The 19,154-nt window shown below is 41.1% G+C and overlaps 1 protein-coding gene across 7 annotated transcripts in view; it reads left to right on the top strand.

Annotated features, from left to right (window-relative positions):
- Positions 1-19,154, top strand: part of SH3BP2 (SH3 domain binding protein 2) — a 59,113-nt gene that overhangs the window by 18,195 nt on the left and 21,764 nt on the right. The window contains exons 2-4 of one of the 7 annotated variants that reach the window (XM_067558920.1): positions 7,692-7,749; positions 8,719-8,795; positions 10,710-10,781. The exons of 1 other annotated variant lie outside the window; for it this stretch is intronic. Coding sequence is in view for 1 of the 6 variants with exons in the window: in XM_067558917.1 (XP_067415018.1) it covers positions 17,405-17,487 (83 nt within the window). In the remaining 5 variants the exon portion in view is untranslated. Of the gene's footprint in view, positions 1-7,691; positions 7,750-8,718; positions 8,796-10,297; positions 10,782-17,112; positions 17,488-19,154 lie in introns of those variants that run through there. 5 more of the 7 variants (XM_067558921.1, XM_067558919.1, XM_067558922.1 and 2 more) reach the window with 5 other exon arrangements.

Raw genomic sequence — 19,154 nt, 5'->3', positions numbered from 1 at the left:
TAACATGAACAATTAGCCCTTTTCTTTTTATTTAATTGGATAGGAAATTGATTTTTTTCCTCCTTTCCCCCATCCCAGGCCTCCAGTGTGCCTTAGAATTTTGTATTTAAAACTCTCAACTACTTGTAGAAGTTTTGCAAAGATGGGAGCTAAATGTTTTGGCAGAGGAGACAGTTGAGGCTTTTGGCTCTTTGGAAGGGGGCACTTTGGATTTTGGGAACCAGGTTTGGTTGAGATCTTGGCCCAGAAAAGGAAATTAATCTCTTTTTTTACCTCCCATTTGTGAAATGGCACAGAGTTGATTTGAAACTTGTGAAAGAGACTTTGAACTCATATTTTTCTGTTCCAGCAACTCTTGATAGCAATCAGTTGCCCACTACCCTCCTGCTCCTGCATCCAACAGCAGTAGGTTAGCATGCTGATTTAGCTTGATGTTTCTGTGCTAAAATAATGATCAATGTGAGAATTTAAAAAAAAATTAGCTTTGCCATTAGAGTTTGGAGTTAAGTATTCATTTATATGAATGGGGTAGTTCACCCTTCTCAGAGCTATTGTTTTAGGCTTGCTGCAAACTCAGGAAGACAACTACTGTATTAGTTCATATAAAAAGTTTGTGATATAGAAGATTTTCTGCACAACTAAAAGTGCTAAAAACATTAGTCTAAAGTGAATGCTTGGATTCTGGAGCACAATTCTGTACCAGTGGGTTGGTTTGCCAGCAAATTCCATGATCATATGATTGATACTAATCAAGTTTATAATTTGCAAAGTGCTTGAATGCAATAACAATATTTATGCTTTGTGAAATTCTTCTAAAACATCTAAGAAGCTTAGATTGTAATTCTTACCTCTTATTTAAAGGTTCATGTTGAAAAATAACTTTCATTCTTAACAAATGTACTTGAAAACTAAAATGTCTGTATAGGTTCCATTTAAACATGAAGGGGAAAAAAGGAAGAAGGGAAGTGGAAACCAATTTGACCAAGAATATCTGTTTTGTCTAGTGAAGTCTGCTTCATCAGACCAAAAATAGTGGCTTGACGTGAATCTTTGTTTCGCCTAACCTATTTTTAACTTCAGCTACTGTACCAACAGAAACTAATCATCATCCTGGAAACAAATTAATCTTTTGATAACAAATGTTTGCATATTTTCCTTTCAAAACCATTTCTACTGTCACTTTTTAAATCATCCCTTCCCCACTTTGTGACTGTTTAAATAGGCAGAATACTTTTAAAAATTCCCAAACCTTTGCTGAAATTTGTTACAAAATCATTAAGGTACAAATCTGCTCACGGGTCCAGACACATAACTCTCTTTAGCTTCAATGGGAGTTGATTGCATGCATTTAAGGACAGAGATTGGCTTTAAGACCTTACTTCATAACTTGGCAGCTCACTGTGCAGCTTGGCTCCTCTGAGGAAATATTTTGAATGTTTAATCGTTACTCTTGTGACAGTGCTGCTAGAAACTGAATTAATTATTAACTTGACACATTGCCTAACAAATAGATCTATTAAACATTTGAAAAGTAGTCCAGTCTCTTTGGACTGGGAGGATTGTGTACAGCCTATTTCTTTTCCATTGCTCCCTGATCACAGATTTGGTCCATATTACAGAGATACATGCCTCAAATAATTGCAACTTTATTGCACTGTAGTGAGGGGGCGTGGCCTCCCTCGGAGATGGACAGGGAGGGATGACCTGACGCCTGATGGGCGGAGTCAGAACAATCCTGCCCACACCATCGGAAGTTGAGGGGTTGGACAGGAGGTATAAAAGGGGAGCCAGCTAGCTTAGTTTGGAGGGAACTGCCGGAGTGGAAGGACATCTCTGCACCAGTGCTGCTGCCCCAGCCTGATTGCCCTGCTGGGGAGCTGCCCACTACCTGGGCCTCCAAGGAGTTACTGGAGCCACCTGCCTGCAACTGGGAGGAGCTGCCTGCTGGGAAAGACCTAGAGGAGCTGCCGGCTGCCTCTGACATTGAGGGCCTGTGGGCGCTGCTCCTGGCATCTACCCCAAGGAGACCGAAGGCAACACTGAGGCCCAAGTACTACAGGGAAAGGGGGAAGAAAGGAGCATGGGGAGCTGGTCAACTATCCAGTTGTGTTGTGTCCTGCAGCCGTGTCAGCGAGTTGCAGCTGGAGCCCCGCTGACACAGTGACAGTGCACTCTACCACTGATAGGGCCCTGGGCTGGGACGCAGTGGGGTCGGGTGGGCCTGCGTCCCACACCCCCATTTCCATACTGCACCTGGGGTGGTCGCCTCACCCCAGCCTAAAGCCTCAGAGACCTATAAACTATTTGCCTACCCCGTCTTGCCTGAAGGGCCACAGCTATAGATTGCTTGCTCGCCCTGCCTAGGGCTAGAGACTGCGTAGATGCTGGTGGCCAGCAGAAGGGGTCCAGGACCCCTGCCCAAATGCTAATTCTCCTGTTTAGTTTCTGCACCCACAGGAGCCCAGTAGTGAGGGGGCCTGGTCTCCCTCCCAGATGGACAGGGAGGGACAGCCTGATGCCTTACAAGGAACTTTCATCCCCAAACAGTTTGGGTATGACTTCACTACAAAGTTAGCCCAGGGTCTTTCTGAGCGTTGTCCCTAGCCCTCCTGCCATCCATATGTACTCTTCTCAACCAAGTTTGGTGGTGCTTTCAACCAGGCCTAGTTTGCTTGACTTGGGGCTACGCACAGGGGTCCGATTGTCACTCTCATTCGAGCTGGTGACCTGTCCACTTTGCTTTGAGTATGTAGGCTAAATTACTCATGTGCTGATATTTCTGAGTGCCCTCCCCCAATTCCCTTAGTGTGCCCAGATCGATAGATGACTTCTCCCACAGTTGACTGGGAAAGAATTGTAGAGCGGCTCATCTTACTGCAGCACAAAGAACATTGGGATATGTCCCCAGAAGCACTACCGCCATATGGCGGGAATGAAGCACGAATGAAGATGCAGTGACTCAGGTGCCAATCACCCAGGCTAACTCTTCAGTCAATATGTATTCAGTGAAGACTGACCCTCATTTGGAAACTCATCTGTTCCAAGTTAGACACTTGGATCCATATTTAGTCAAACAAGTAAGTGTCCTGGTTTGCAGAGGTGCCGAGCACCTGCAACTCCTAAATGCCTAACTAATCAGCCAGACTTGAACGTTTGAGCTCTTCCCTGTAATTCAGCAGTCTCTGAGTCAGTGTTGAGTAAAGTTTCAGATGGGTATGTTTTCAAAGCATTGCAGACAGATCTAGCTACACAGTTTTCTTTTGGGTGGAATGAGATTTGTCATCTAAACCTCTGCCTGATTCTTTGAGAATATGCCCCCTATGGCAGGCTGTTAAAGGGGCGGGCACACTAGTGTAGCAGGATGCAGAAAACCTTTTCCAGTCCCTGCTGCTGCAGATATGGAAACTGGATTTTGACAGGCTGCCCCATCCCTAGATAATGTCTGATTTGGAACTTGTGTTGGGGATATAATGGGAGTTTAAAGAATTCTTCTCTTCTCCCACACTACCTCCAGATGTTACCGGTGCTACGAAGCTGTTTGAAATGGGGCAGCAAACTAAAAGTTAAGGAAGTATTAGACCTTTGAGAAACAGAAGCAGATTATTTGCATCAGAAGCAGGTAGTGCAAAATAGAGGAGACGTAGCAGCTAGTATGAGTAGCTGTTTTATTTATTTTAATATAATGTTTGTGAAAGTTGCTGGACTGTGTACTCCGGAACCGTTCTCTGGAGAGTCAGAGAGAAGTTTGCTCTCTTGGGCTGCTCCATTCATACTGCCTACTAGGTTACCAATTAGTGCTAGCATACCCAGCTAGTTGTTCGCTTTACGGTGTGTGTGTAATGTAGGTATTTGTTGAAAACGGCACTGAAAACTCCAGTCTCACTTCATATCGTGCACAGTCTAGCTAGCTCAGAAAGTAGACGGGAGTTGATTTGTGGGTTGTGGAGGGAATGCTTTTGATACATCTCATAATTAAACCAGGGACAGATGTATCTGGCCTGTCTGCTCTCCAGTAGCTATAACTTCCTTTTTTTCTCCATATCTATTGGAAGCCTTAGTGGAAACCGCTTACCTTGAAACCTGGTTTTTCAGAGAATCTCTCTTTCATGATGTGGAAAAGCCTTTCCCAGCACACAGCTGCAGTAAATCAGCTGCATGCCCCCTGGTATAAGAACTCTTATGGCTGTCCCCAGGCCACTGACAAATGGCACCGCTACTCTGTTTGCTTGCTAAGCTTCATCCCTAACCCTTCTGAGGGAGAAAAATTGGGCCATTAACTGGTGGATGTGTGAACCCACCCTGCCTCCAACACCCTGTGCACTGAGATGTAGGTAGCCTCCTTAGAGGTATGCTCTGACAAGTAAGGGACCTGCACCGCTTGTGTGGGCAGCCCCAACTCACAGTGTGAATGCATCAGTTCCTGTCTCCTCTAATAAGATAGCCACGTCATTCCTTGATCAGCCTAGTAGCTCTTTTCTGCACCTGTTCCTATTTGAATTCACCTTTCTTGAACATGGGTGACCAGAACTGAACACAGTATTCCAAATGAGGACTTACCAGTTCCTTGTACAATGGCATTAATACATCTGTCTGCACTTAAAATGCCTTGCTCGACACATCTTAGGACCCCATTTGATTTTTTTCACAGCCGCCTTATGTTAGTAGCTCATGTTTGTCATGCTGTGATCGTCTGCCATACCCAAGTCTCTCTCCTCCTCTGTCACTTCCAACTGATGAGTCTCCACCTTGTAGCAGAAATGGTTATTATTAGACTCTCAGAGCATGACCTTGTACTTTGTACTATTGAGATTCATCTCATTTCTCTCACTCCAATCTTCAAGATCATCCAGATCTTCCTGTTTAATCTGATTCTCCTTTGTACTGATGATACCTCTCAATTTGTACATATGCAACAGGCCTGAATTAAAAAAATGACAATCTATAATTCCTGTTCTGTCTATAAAATCACTGTTAGATTTTAGTTCTAAAGTAGGCCAAATTAGGGCAAGAACTACTTGACAGTAACCATTTTAAGTTCAGGGTTGTATTACTTTTCTTATTTTTTATTGTAGTAATTTCCCTGCCCCTTTGAACTTCAGACTTACATTATCCCATGCAAATAAACTAAAACAGTTGCAGTTGTTAGCTTCGCTCCTTTGAGATGACTATTTCCAAGGGAATTCTAATACACACTACTTGTGTTTTATTGATGTGACTTTTCTAAATAAATTCTGCCTTCATGCTCCCAAGCAACCCACAGACTTCATTGGCACTGATACAGGCTGTAAGTGAAGATAGAATCTGGCCCGATTAAGTCCATAAAAACTTATGGTAAACTTTACAGATCTTTCTCTCCACCCACCCTTCCCTCTTTCTTATCTAATCCTTGGTGCATAATAAATGTAGGACTGTCACAATTTACACTGCTTTCTGTTCTAATGAACCTTTGCATCAATTAAAGGACTGAATCGGAATCCACTGCAAATAATTTTAGAGTGCTGTCATGATCCATGAAGAACTATTTGCAAGATTAACAAAAGCAAGAAAAAATAACAAGGCATTGCTTTGCAACTCCTGCAGTATGCATGCCAACTGCCAATGCCACCAGCTCGTTGGGGTGAGCCAAGATGGCTGTTGAGCAGAGACAAAAGGGAGCTGTGATTGAGTGATGAAAAGGAAGAGCAATGAATTAGTTTGGTTGTTTTCCTGTGTAACATTCCTAAAGTGGAAAGAAAAATGTCCTTTCAGAGGAATGAGTTTTTGCTGATCTTCATTATATTGGGGAATCAAAACTAATTATCTGGACTTGAAGTAAGTAGATTCTCTCTCCTCCTCTCTCTCCCCCCCGCCATATGAAGATAAGTCTTCAGGGATATATAGATAAGAGATGAATCAATCAATCATTCCATGGAGTTACATTAGTATTAGTTTTCTATTTTTTCTTTTGTTTTTGTAGAAGATATGCTTGCATGTGAATAGAAATCATTCTTGTCTTTAAGGTTCGAATACACTGGCAGCTGCTCACATCCAGACCAAATCTGGTCCATTGTGTTGTCCCGTCATGACTACCAAAAACAAGTATCTATGCAAGACTAGCAATATCTGAGTATTTTAAAATCATAACTCCAGTAGTGTGCGACTCCTATTTATTTATTTTTTTACCATGCTCTGGGTATTATGACAATAATAATTATGTACAAATTCAATCTGTAATACTGTGGCCAGATTTCTTAAAGCTTTAAATTAATGCAAATATATGTTTCTGTTAAATGTAATCAAATGTGTGCTGTAGTATTGTACATGGAATGTCTATTCTATGTGGAGAGGGGCCTGCATTACTAACTCTGCATCCTTTTAAAATACATCTTTAGCTTCAAATGAATAGGTTAGTGTCATGCTAATACTAGTACATGAAGCTCAATACTGTTCATAAGTGGATTTTAACAACAACAACAAACCCAAAACACTTCCCATCTAGGACTTCCTAACACTAAAAAAAGTTGCAGTGTCATTGAAAGATCTCACCTGACTGGCCCTTAGTATTCAAGCAATGTTATATGCATTTTTATAAATTGTACAGTAGGGCAAACTAGTTTCACCAGATTATAACTATATGCAGAGTTATCTTAAATGTGAAGAGAAAAAGTAGCTTCCTCCGCCACAAGAATCCCACTTCCTGCTGTCCAAACAGTGGAATCCCCTTCATCTAAGGATTTTATCAGAAGGCAAATAAAAACTCAGTATCCCAAATTTAGGCAACGAAACACATGAGGTGGCAGAGGCGTCATGCTCGGCTGTTGTAGAAATTCTTAAGCACAGGCTGCTGGTGACTCTTCTGTCTCTCCTCTTAAACGCTGAGAGGTGCCGTATCCCTGTGGAATGTAGTAGTGCTGTGTCTTTAACTCTACTGCTGACTCTGAATTTTCTAGATATTTTTGTGTCCACCCCACCTCCCCTGAGAAGTAATATAATATTATTTGCTTTGAGGGACTGCCTAGAAGCCTTGGTCAAGGGCTGGGACCCAATTTTGCTTAAGCACTGTACTAACACACAACAAAAAGACAGTTTCTGCCTCCCAAAAGCTGATAGTGTAAGTATTGTGGAATATTATTTATAACCAGGTTACTACAGTGCCAAGATCCTTCCCAGATTAGGATTAGCCCATTTTGTGAAATCTTTTTGGGTGGTTTGAGAGGCAGTGTGGTCCAGTGGCTTGAGCTGGATGTCCGGAGATCTGGGTTCGATTTCTGGCTCTGCCACTGACCTCCTCTGTGAGCCTGGGCAAAGCACTTCACCTCTCCATGCATCAGTATCCTCTCCCACCCAGCATCCTGCCAGTTCAGATTAGAAATTCTTTGTACCTGGTAGCCCCTTCCCTAATGTGTCTGCACATTGCCTAGCCCAACTGGGGCTTCTAGGCAGTCATGTAATATAAAAAACAACACACTTCAGTGGATAATGGTTTGTTTTTAGATCACCAGTTTCTAGTTACAGCTTCCAAATACGAAGTGTAATTTCTTTACAGTAACTTTGCTGCACTGAGCAGGACCATCTACCATGCTGTGCAGCAGTCAATTTACAGTGAAATATTACCCTTGTTGATATTGTTTGTCTTTAAATTATATCACACAATAGTTTTTGTAAGCAGAATCTGAAAAAATAGAAAACATTTGTTTCATTTTTTCTCTCAGGGTCTGACAGAAGCTGAGCTTCCTCCTTGGTGCTGGGTGCCGCCTTCTGCCTGCAGAGGTAAAACTAGACAAAGTAGTACAGCTATTCACCAGGAGAGGGTCTAACCTCCAACTTCTGTGTATCTGTGACATGATCATGTGCTTCCTGGGAGAGGAGATGGCGAGTGCTCACTAGGTTTATTTACCATGTAGTTAAGTAGCTATTATTTGGAACAGTAACAGTATTTATAAACTTTTTCATTGCATCTGTTTGCTGGTAGATATTAGAAAATATGATGTCTATTGATGGATTTTATTTTTTTTTCTTTAAATGTCATGCTCTAGGGATCTTCTTTTAAATGATTTTTATTCAGTATTGTCTCCACTTAATTATTTTTTATATTTTTGAACAAACAATAGACAAAACTACAACATCAGAGATTTCCTTCAGATTTTAGTGGAAACTAATGAAACCCTGTTCCCATGTCCTGCACATTCTCCTTAACAGGCCTAGGGCACTGCTATGCAGGTTTTGCTTGAAGTTTGTATTAGGTAGATATTCAATGAGGCTTGTGCACTAGCTTCCTGCTTCTAAAATGCCTTAGCATCAGGAACAGCAGAAAATAGTAAACATAAAAGTAAGCATGGATCCCATGGTTTTTAGGTGTCTTCACAATTTTTGCTGCACTCTGATAATCTGCAAATCCCAAGCTTTCCTTAAACATACAAAAAAAATTTCCATTAGGAAATACAAAAAATAGGTTCCAACAGCAATTCTACCTCACTGCACACTTGTATTAACTGTGGTTCCTTTTATTTCTAGTTAAAATAGCTTTTATGGCAAGCAATATATGTCCTAAAATATGTGGGATGTGGAGAGCAGCTGAGCTAATGTTGATTTTGGAGCTTTCACTATTGCATTTCTTGAATCTTTGTGTAAATTTAATATTATATTAATGTAGGTATACTTTGGGGATGTGGTAGGTTTTTGTTTATGTATAAAGTAGTAGGCAATAAAAGCCAGGTAAATTCTCTGTTTTATTGATAGACTGGACAGACTAGAGTCTCATTGGGAAGGGGATTTCAACTGCTTGCTACTCAGTTATCAGTAAGCAACAAGGCAAGGTAGAATTTTTGCATCTATATAAATAGAAGTATTAGCTGAAATATCAGACTCAAACCAAAAACCAGTATAACTGCTGTTCCTACCCACTCACCCTCATATCTATTGCTTTTAAACTTTGGAACTCTTGTGTAATAAGGGATCTTTAAAGCCTCTTTATTTGCAAGTTTATCTCTTCAGCGCTCTCAAGCTGTTCTGCTTATTAAAGCTGACATCTTAACAGCCTGTTGGCTTAAATACTAGGCTTTCATCTCTACACATTCAGATCTAGGCTGTATTAATTGTACGGTCTAAGATCAGTTCGTAGATGAGATCATCTGCATTACACACAACCTATAATTGTAAAGAGTTCATTGCAGGCTAGCCTACTGGTTAAATTGCTTCAGTTATAGCATCTGACAGCAAGAGTTGAGAGCTCTAGCCACAAAAGCTCTGTATTTGGGGGAACTCCCATGCAGCTCTATGCCTGTGTTTGAGGAAACTCCCATTGCAGCTATCTGCAGTTTACTGTCTGTGGACTATGGAGAAATAGGGTGTTGGTGGCTGCAGCTGCAACTCCATTCACCTACATGGGTTTAAATATGCCTTTATTTGCTAAATGTATTTGTTACCCTAAAAGCACTTTGTAATGATTTCACTTAGCCACTACTGTAGCGCCCTTTAATTAACAACTGTGTTTACCAGAAGGTACATTATAACAGACAAGTAATTACAGGGGGCAAAAGCTTGAACTAGGATCAGACATTAGTGAATGGGAGCAGATGGAAATCTTGATTAGCTAACGGGGCCTCAAGATTCTAAAGAAATTATGCTCTAAAATGTTTGGAGGAAGAACTTCCTTGCCTTAGAATTAAGGGTCTCAAGTTAAAGAACTGGTTGCCAGTGAATTAAAGATTTTGCAATAAAATTAAGCCTCTCTTAGGTAGAGGAATATTCCTAGCTGTATATAATTCAACATAGTGATTCTTGTTTCTTATTCTGCCGTCGATTACTTAGGCCATGTCTACACTGCCGAGTGAAGTCGACTTTCAGCAGCCGATTTTTAGAAGTCGCAGCAGCGTGTATACACTACGCTGTTTGTGCAGGGTCTCCTGCGTTTACACTGAGCGCTCTTAATTCGAATTGCAAAGCAGTGCAATGTGGGTAGCTATCCCACAGTGCAACTAGCCACGGTGGCTGTTGGGACGAGTGTCATCGTCCCATGATGCAACGCTGCTTCTCCCTCCCTTCTTCACCCCCCTCTTCCCCAAACAAACAGGAAAAGTATTTTTGTGCTGTTTTTTTACTCCCCGCACTTGCCACTGCTGCAGAGACATGGAGCCAGCTCAACTCTGCACTATTATTGTGAGCGTTACAAATACATGGCGGCTTCTCACACATTCTAACGTGATATACGATAACCCCCCCCCCCCCCCCCCAAAAAAAAAAAAAAAAAAGCCAGTCTTATAAGTGAATGAGTTCTACTGGTGTATCAGTTTAAATTCATACCTTAGGTTATGACAGGATAGCCTTCCCATGTGGACAAGCTCTTAAACGCTTTCCCAGATCCAGCTGATGCAAGACAACCTGTTAGAGTGCAGTGGTGGTCTGCGGCGTTACATTGCTGTGATATTTCTGTTTATCTGACTGTGAGGATTAATTTATTTGTGAAAAGCTTTGATGTAAATTGGGCCAGGGTTGATCTGTGAATCAAGCTCAATTAAAATTAGTTTTCTTCCTTTTCCATTTGACATGGATCTTAGTCTGTGGCATGGTTATGTCTACAGTGACTATAGCTAGTGCGGGCTTGCTCCTTAGAGGTTCTGAGCGCACACTATGCTGAAGTTTGTTCATAGCTCAGGAGTAGATAGTGAGGGATTAGAAACTCTAAGCTGAGACACAGACCTAACTTTTTTTTCTATTTTTAATTCAAGTAGAATGTCTTCAAAGTTGCTCTTGCTGCATCCTCTGCAAGACTGATTGGTTTCCTCAATCTTTTTCTGACTGAGGTGAGTTGGGATGGATTGGGGCTTTGTTTTGGGTGAGGGGATTGGAGCTCATTTGGGTTGGGAAAGGTTTTGCAGGAGACCTTATTTTCTGTTTTTAATTATTGATATGAGTTTTCACTCTGCAAAGCAACTAGGAAACTGATGGGGCTAATAGAAGTAAATTTGAACAAATAAATTGCACAACTGGATTTCACATGGGTAAATCGCATTGGATGTAATAGGAACTGCACTTGTAGAGTGCGTTGTCAGGTGAGACAGCTGTTAATATGTTTATGATCTGCTTTCCACTATTTACTGTGACTGAAATGGCCACACTTCATTTTAAGGCTTGGAATTCTGAGAATGTACAAGTGTCAGGTCACTTTTAGATTTCACTGGTGTCGTACTGTAAATTACTGGGACAGATCCAGTCCTGATGTAAGCTCACCAAAGTCAGCAGACTTAGAGCAAGAGGGAGTTTAGTCCCTGGTGTTGTTATATATCTCCTCTCTACAAGTCTACAGTGTAATGTCATACAGACATGTAATGTGGTTATTAAAGATAATATTCATTCAAGCAGCTGACTTTTTCTTGAGGCCTGGAGAAATTAGCACTTTTTTTTTTTAAAGAGCGGTCTTTTCATTTCGTGCTGCTTTGTTCATTCGCCTGCATGACCTGTTACAGGGCTGCACACGGTCTGTTCTTGGCCACACTTCATGCTTCCTGTAAATTGGTCAGTAAGAGGAAACTATGCTTGCGGCACTGCAGAAAGCCTGCTCAGCACAGTGCTGCAGCTGGACTAGGGAACTAACACCGGCAAGGGCAGCACAGTGTTGGGGATGTATATTTCATTGCTCTTGTTTTCATGTACCTGAGGTAGAGGAAGAACTGGTTTTGACTGGGAGAAGGTTGAGAATGAGGAACTGAGAAGAGTGAAGAATCTTATTGGATATTTCAATCCCCTATAACCCCCTCCGACTCCAAACCAAATTTCATGTTCCTGCTGGCATAAAATTCAAATGTCACTTGGTTTCTGATAGGCTGCCTGCAGTCTAATTCCCTGATTGAAATCTTGCAGTACTAAAGGGGTAAATTGTAGTTCCTTCTGGGTGAAATTCTCCCCTGTGTGGAGCCAGCATGAAACCTGTGAGCCCCTTCAGTCCAACATTGACAGACTGAGTCTTAGTGGTATACAGGCCTCATGCTAGCCTTCTTTGTGAGGGGTGAATTTCATTCTTTGCGCTGAAGGATGTAGGTGACAGTACTCCTCATCTGTTTCCCTGGAGTACTGTTACATTCCTAAAGTTGTCAAGTTTGAATCTTCTCTTGTTAATCTCTTTTAGGAAGGTTTAACTTTTATCAACCTTCCCATTTATGGTTCTGAAAGGCACAGTGATTCTGATTAATTCCTGTGCTGGGAAGTGACACACGTTCAAACTGCATCTCCTCCTCCAGAATCAGGAACTGTGTAAGCATTGGTGTCTAGTTCCTCACTCTAACCCCAACCTCTCTGCAGGAAACAGTTTCTGTTCTGACTGTGTTTTCTCCTCTGAGTATCTCCACAGAATTGAAAATTACAGAGAAAAATCCAAAGGGGATCTTGGAATTTGAAATGAGAAATCATTTTAGCATTGTGTGTCTATGCCTGCCTTAAGCGTGGAAGGAGGCCAGTGGGGAATTCAAAGAGAGAAAAATATGAACCAAGTAGTTGCTGGAGGAGTATGTTCTGGATAAATGAGAGTGGATTGAGTTGGGAATGTGGACACCAGAGACCAGCATGTTGTAGTAGCAAAGGCAGGAGTAAATTGAGATGGGACAAGTGTTAGTCTAAGAGTGGAAAGGAAGGGACTTTACTTTTTTTTTTTTAAAGAGAATTAAATGAGTAGGATTTGGTAGCATCCTGTGAGCTGCAGAGAAAGGGAGGGAGAGTGTGACGCAGAAGTGTTGATCCTCGGTTAAAGGTGGTATATCAATGGTGATAGAGAGAGCTTGGGAGGAAAGAGGAAATAATCACTTGCATTCAACGTCTATGAAAAACGATTTTTTTAAAAAACAAAAATTGGATTTTTTTAATTTAAATTGGATTTTACTTTTTAAATTAAATAAAATACTTTAATTAAAAAAATAAATGTATTTAAAATTAAATTTGAAATTGACAACTTATGTTAAGGCCTAAGCTTATCATCTGTTAAAATCATTTAAATTAAATACAAAAAAAAAAATAAGCAGCACGTTTGCTGCCCCATTTTAAAGAAAGTTGCACTACTGTACTGGTGGAAGTCGCTATTTGAACACCTGGAATCAGAATGTGTTGAAGTGTGAAACCAGCTTTTGTCAGCTGTAGCCTCCTCTGCAGGTGCACAGTGAATATTTTCTTCATTTCAGTTTATTCAACTAGTTAATTTCAGTGACTAGCTCATTCAAAGTTAAGAAACCAACTGGGATTTGAAAAAGCAGGAAAGCTTGTTTTCCTCTTCCAACCAATGAATAAAATCTAGTTGTGGGAGGAGGAGAACTACTATTTCTAAAATCTTGAAAGACACAGTGACTAGAAAAAAATCAGTTCACTGCAATAACTTCAGGTAATACTTCCTTTCTTAAATAAATCAGTTAAGTTTATCAAAACGTATTTTTCATTTAAAATTCTCTCATGTATGCAGCATATTTAAGGTAGTTTTATTTAATAAACTAATTTAAAATGCTGTTTCTGTGCGTTTCTAATGGAAATTCATTTAATCTGAATAGCACTTGATGCAAATCACATATAAAAATCAATAATCACCTAATAAATATGGAATGAATCATGCACCATTTGCTAACATAATAAAAATATAACATAATACAAATATAATTATTGTACAATTGCGTAATATGGACAGCTATAGTGTATCCTCCTAGTCAGCAAAAAGAAGTATCAAATTTAATGTAAAGACTATATTTTGTTGCAAATCAACATATTTTAATAGTTACCAACCAATGAGGATAACCTCTTTTTAGGAAAATAACTAAAAAGAACAAATACAATGCATGATTAAAACTGATGGTTAAAATCAAGGTTTCCTGCATACTGATTTGAATCATAATTAAAATTGTTGATTTTAAATAACCCACCCTGCTTACATCCGTTCTGATTTGGAGTTGATGAGTAGATGTTGGAGAGACATGGAGATTCTGTTCTTAGCTTTATCAACTGTTGTTTGAAGGAGGTTTAAATTGGGATCTAACTTATATTGTAGAGTAAATGTGGTCAGGCCCACTGGGGGGGCAATCGCCCGGCAATGTTAAAAGTTTCCGGGCCATGGGCGGTGAGTGAAGCTTTCCCTCTGAGAGGTTAGCTCCCCATCCCACCTCTTCGGCCCATGGCCCCACCCACAATCCACTGCCGCTCCATCCCAGGCCCTTCGCCTGTTCCATCCCAGCCGTTCATCCTTCCCTGTTCATCATTACATCCCTCCCCCTCTTTCCCGTTCAGTCCCCCTCCTTCTTCCACACCTACACTTCCCCACTAGGCCTCCAGGCCACCGTGTCCCTCCCCCCCACTCAGCCCTCCTTGCTGTTGCTCGCAGTGTACATCCCTCCTCTCCTCTCCTCTCCCACCTCTGCTCGCTGTGTCCCTCCTCCCCGCTTAGTCACCCTGCTGTCGCTGACGACCTGCGGGAAGGAGGGGTATGGAAGAGAGGAGAGAGACTAAGCAGGGTTGGGAGGGATACAGCGGCGAGTGGGGGAGGGGGCGGAGTGTGGGGGGAGTGTAGGCGGCCCCTTGGGAGGAAGAGGCAGGACGGGGAGCTAGCTTCCTAAAGGGGAAGCTTTATTTGCCTCTCCTGGTCACAAACCTCAGCTATCCTTTTCTAGGGAGGGCCACTGACAGTTCAGCCTAGGGACCTGGAATTGCTTTCGGTGGACCTGAATATGGTGCAGTGTAGTGGTTAGAGCATGTGGCTATTAGGAACTGCTGAGCTTTAGTCCTTTCTATGCCGCTGACTCCCGCTGCAGCTTTTAGCAAATAACCTCTGTGCCTTAGCACCTGATCTGTAAAATGGAGTTACCTACTGTGACAGTCTGTACCCCTATGTTCGCCCCTTTTACAGGACTGTGATAAATTTTGTACAAAGTACGCCTTATGAGTATCACATGAAAACTCATAATTTGCTAATCATTATTGTCCTGATAAAATATGTGTGGCAACACTGCGTGTAAAGTCATAGGATTCCTTTGTATGGTATCATTAGACGTGTTCCAGATTTGGTGGGAATAACCACAAACCAATTTCCCAGAGACAAAAGGCTAGCCAATGCCTCAGCCAGCTGTCAACAAAATGAACTGAAACATCACCTGGTTAAGTGGCCATCCTTTAGCAGGAAAGAGGATGTGGGTGAAAATCTACATCTTGACAAAGAAACAGCTGGAGGTTTCCATCCAGACAGACTTACTGTCTCCTGAACCTCAGCTGGAGATGATTCTGGAGGAAGAGAAAGAACTATCAGAAGAGAGAGGGGCACCCCCAAATAATTCCTCCCACTCTCTCTACCCACGGCATCCACCACACCTAAAGAACAAAGGAAACAACTTTGGGCTAGGGGAGGTATCCAGACTGAAAGAAATTCAGCCAGTCAGACTGCTGTAACATGTGGTGAGAGAGATATTTGCTTTGAATTCATTTAGCTTGCTAAATTAAATATTAGTTGCGTTTTACTTTCATTCTCTTGTAACCAGTTCTGATTTTTATGCCTCATTGCTTGTAGTTGCTTAAAATCTATCTTTCTGAAGTTAATAAACTTATTTTATTGTTTTGTCTTAACCAGTGTGTTTGGATTGAAGTGTTTGGGAAACTCCATTTGGTATAACAGGATTTGTGCATATCATTTTTTTATCAATACAATGACTGACTTTATATGAGCTTCTGTTGTCCAGAAGAGAGCTGGGCAGTACAAGACGTACATTTCTAGGGGAAAGTCTGGGACTAGGAATTTGCTGGTGTTGCTTTGCAGTGTAATGCATGAGTGGCTGGCTATAGCAATAATATATAACTGGGAGTAACATACATACAGGAGACTGTGTGTGAGCAAATCAAGAGTGGAATCTCTGACAGCAAAGCAGTGTAAAAGCTGGAGAACTGAGGGGACACAGCTATTCATCACTCCAGATTGTACCCTGGGTAACAATCATACTTCCTACCTCCCACTGTGAGTTTTGTTAACATTTCTGACTAATAAAAGTAGAGACATTAATAACTCGCCATCAGGGCTCTGCCCCAGCAGTACTCGACCTTGGGATTGTGAAGAGGAGTCACATACTCTCAGCCATCCTGCCTATTCTGTATTACTAAATGAGGGGAGCGGTCCAGGCAAAGTGGAAAGTGGCCTTCAGGTGGGTGTCCTGGTATGGGAAGGGTTGAGAACTGATTTCTTATGCCAATACCATCCCACCTGTATCTCAGCCTAGTTTTTTTCCCTTCTTCTCCTGCCTTCCACACTACCTGTATTCTTCTTAAGCCATGAACCTAACCATACCTTTTGTAGTCTTTCCATATCACTCCTTGTGTGTGGAACCTCTTCCCTCTCCTTTTGTGACATTAACTCGTACGTTCTTAAAACACACATCTTCCTTGAAGCCTATTGGTTCTGATACACCAAAATAAGTGAAGGTCGCAGTACACAGCATATCCCTCTTCTTTAAAATCCTTTTCTCCGCACAACTCTTCACTGTACGAGGTGTTGCCTAATTCAGCCTGGTTAATTCCCACTGACATCAATGGGGCATGTGAATTTTTTGCATCTTTGTAATTTAAGACCCCCAGATGAGTCAGCTATAGCAGTGTAAAATAGTGGTATTTTATATATCATCATTATCTGATGATTGTAGAATTTTACCTTTATGTTGTAAGATCCTTGTGGCAGGGTTTTGTCTTCCTCTATGCTTTGTATAAGGTGAAGCATGCTGACAGTACTTAAATTCCTGTTTTACAGAGGATACACTTTCTGCATCAGTTTTGTGAGTATTTAACAAGCAGGCTATCTTTAGTTCCTTTGGTCAAAAGAAGAAAGGCAACCTCATGTTGCTTTGGGGGATGTTAGAGATAAATATTTAATCCATTTCCACTATTATAAAGCACCAATATCTGAAGCATTTGCTTCTCTTCATAAGCACTAAGCAATCATTCTGAACCATGCTTTTACTGGAGTATAAACTCAAGCACACGACCCGCCCCTTCTCCAAAACTCTTCCTTTTTTTAATCCTCCACTTCCCCAGGGAAAAGGTGTCAAAACAGTTGTAATAGTGGAAAACTCTCTCCCTTTTTGGTTAGCTGTCTGCCACAGGCTGAGACTTTTGTAAGTTTCATTTTACTAGCTCTGGCGAATCAGGAAATCTGTGATAAAGATGATGCTGCCCAATGACCCCAGGAAACAGGAAGTTGCACATGCACAAAAAAATCCAACATAAAAGGAAGCAACTCATTGCTGAGGTGTCCCACTTGACCATTCTGCGCAGCGTGGAAGCACAAACAATTGGGGCAGGAGTTTTTTTTCTCTTTTTTTATATGAAACCTGAAACTGCAGCAGCAGCCGTCAGAGATATTTAATCTATAGGTGCATACTAGGGGGAGATATGCTGACTTCCTACCAGAGGGGGACTATAAGTTCTAATGGCTACATCTGTACAAAGGAAACGCTCGTTCGGTGAAACGTTCAATAAGAAAACTATGTGTCGATCAGACCTTGTCATCAGGTTAGTATGAGTTTATAGTTTGTTAATCTATGCTCTTTTTCTCATACCTATATAAGGAATAAACTAACAGGGTTTTACATCCTGAAAAGAATCCTTTTTTGTTCTTGACTCTTCTGCATGGATTAAGAATGATCAATCTTTATTTAAAAAGAAAGGAGGGCGGGGGAGAGTGGGGAAGGAAGGCACTTTCATGAAATTAAAAGCCAGTCAAGTCACTATGAACAGTAACTTGTTCATAATTAAATGATTTGCAGTGGAGTTCAATCCACGGTCCCTTTTTCTCTTAATACTGACTACCACAGTGTTGCTAGTATGGATAATTAGTCTTTCAGGCAGAGCTGTTGCTGAAAACAGACACAGGAAAAGGATTAGCCTGAGAAAATTAAATTGTTGTGTTTTTATTAGAACTTTCAGTCTGAACAGGATTTATCTAGTGGAAGAGCATGTGAGATCTCTGCAAGATTAGAAAATCCAGTTTTAGGAACAGAAAGTAAATGTGTGGCTAGCTGAAGCTGAAATGGTAGAGTTTTTTTCTAACATGCTGCGAATATGTTGTTTTTTTCTTTTTCCAGTAACAGTGCTGTTTGCAGCCTTGCTGTGTACATAGTGTTGTCATACTCTGAGCTAGGTCATCTGTGAAAGGTCATCTGTCCTTCCCTCTATATTTATTGCAGCATTCCTTTTGTTGTGTTGTTTATACGTTCAAAAGCTTCCCAACCGAAATCTCACTTTTTGTATTGTCAAGATGGGGCTTAGAGATGAAACACTGCAGTACATGAGACATTGCGGCAGTCTTTAAAACTCTCAAACATAGTGTATGTTGAGACACTTCTGACAAACAACTCGGGTTTAATGTTTTGTGCTGCAAGTTTGAGAGTCTATTTTTCATTTGCTTTGAAGGTGACCAAATTGATCCCCAATGTTTAACGACATAGGGTGTAAATAATATCACAGAAAGCTAAGGCATTCAATCTAATTTTGGATTGGTGAAAGCTCAGAGATAAAAGTAATATGGTTTTTAGGCCTAAATCCTGCAAAATGCTGAGCAGTCACTGCAAAGTACGAAGTGGCCTCAATTCCAGTTGATTTCAGTGGGAATTGAGGGGACGCAGTGCCAAGCAGGATGAAGTCCTTAACCATTAGTTTGTATTTGCTTTAACATTCACAGATTTTTAGATTAATTGATTTTAAGGCCAAAAGGGACTGTTGTTCTCCTACAGCACACTCCAGATTTTGAGGGCAATATTACATTAGTTTGGGTTGGTTTGTTTTTTTTGTGTGTAAATCTAAACACACAACTGAATCTAGCTGCTGTGTATATACACTATGTGCTCAAGAGATTAATGGAGGAATGAGTAGGAACAGGATTTCGCTTCTCAAGAATTGATTTGAGCACCCTGCCAGCTGCAGATATCTGCAACTTTTCTGCAGTTGATGAGTTTCAGTAACCAAAGGCCATTATATCTAAATTGAAGACATCTCTGCACCCTCATGTTGAAGTGGTATTACTAAGAGGACAACCTAATGATGTGAGTGGCATCTGTCTGTATGCTGGTATTTGCAGTGGTGGTGTAGCTGTGTTGGTCACAGGATATTGGAGAGACAAGGTGGGTGAGGTAATATCTTTTGATGGACCAATTTCTGTTGGTGAGAGAGACAAGCTTTTG

Source organism: Emydura macquarii, unplaced genomic scaffold, assembly GCF_026122565.2.
Source record: "Emydura macquarii macquarii isolate MOO-44397 ecotype Brisbane River unplaced genomic scaffold, CSIRO-AGI_Emac_v2 contig_2199, whole genome shotgun sequence".
Classification (NCBI taxonomy): domain Eukaryota; kingdom Metazoa; phylum Chordata; order Testudines; family Chelidae; genus Emydura; species Emydura macquarii.
This window is presented reverse-complemented; position numbering and strand designations above follow the sequence as displayed.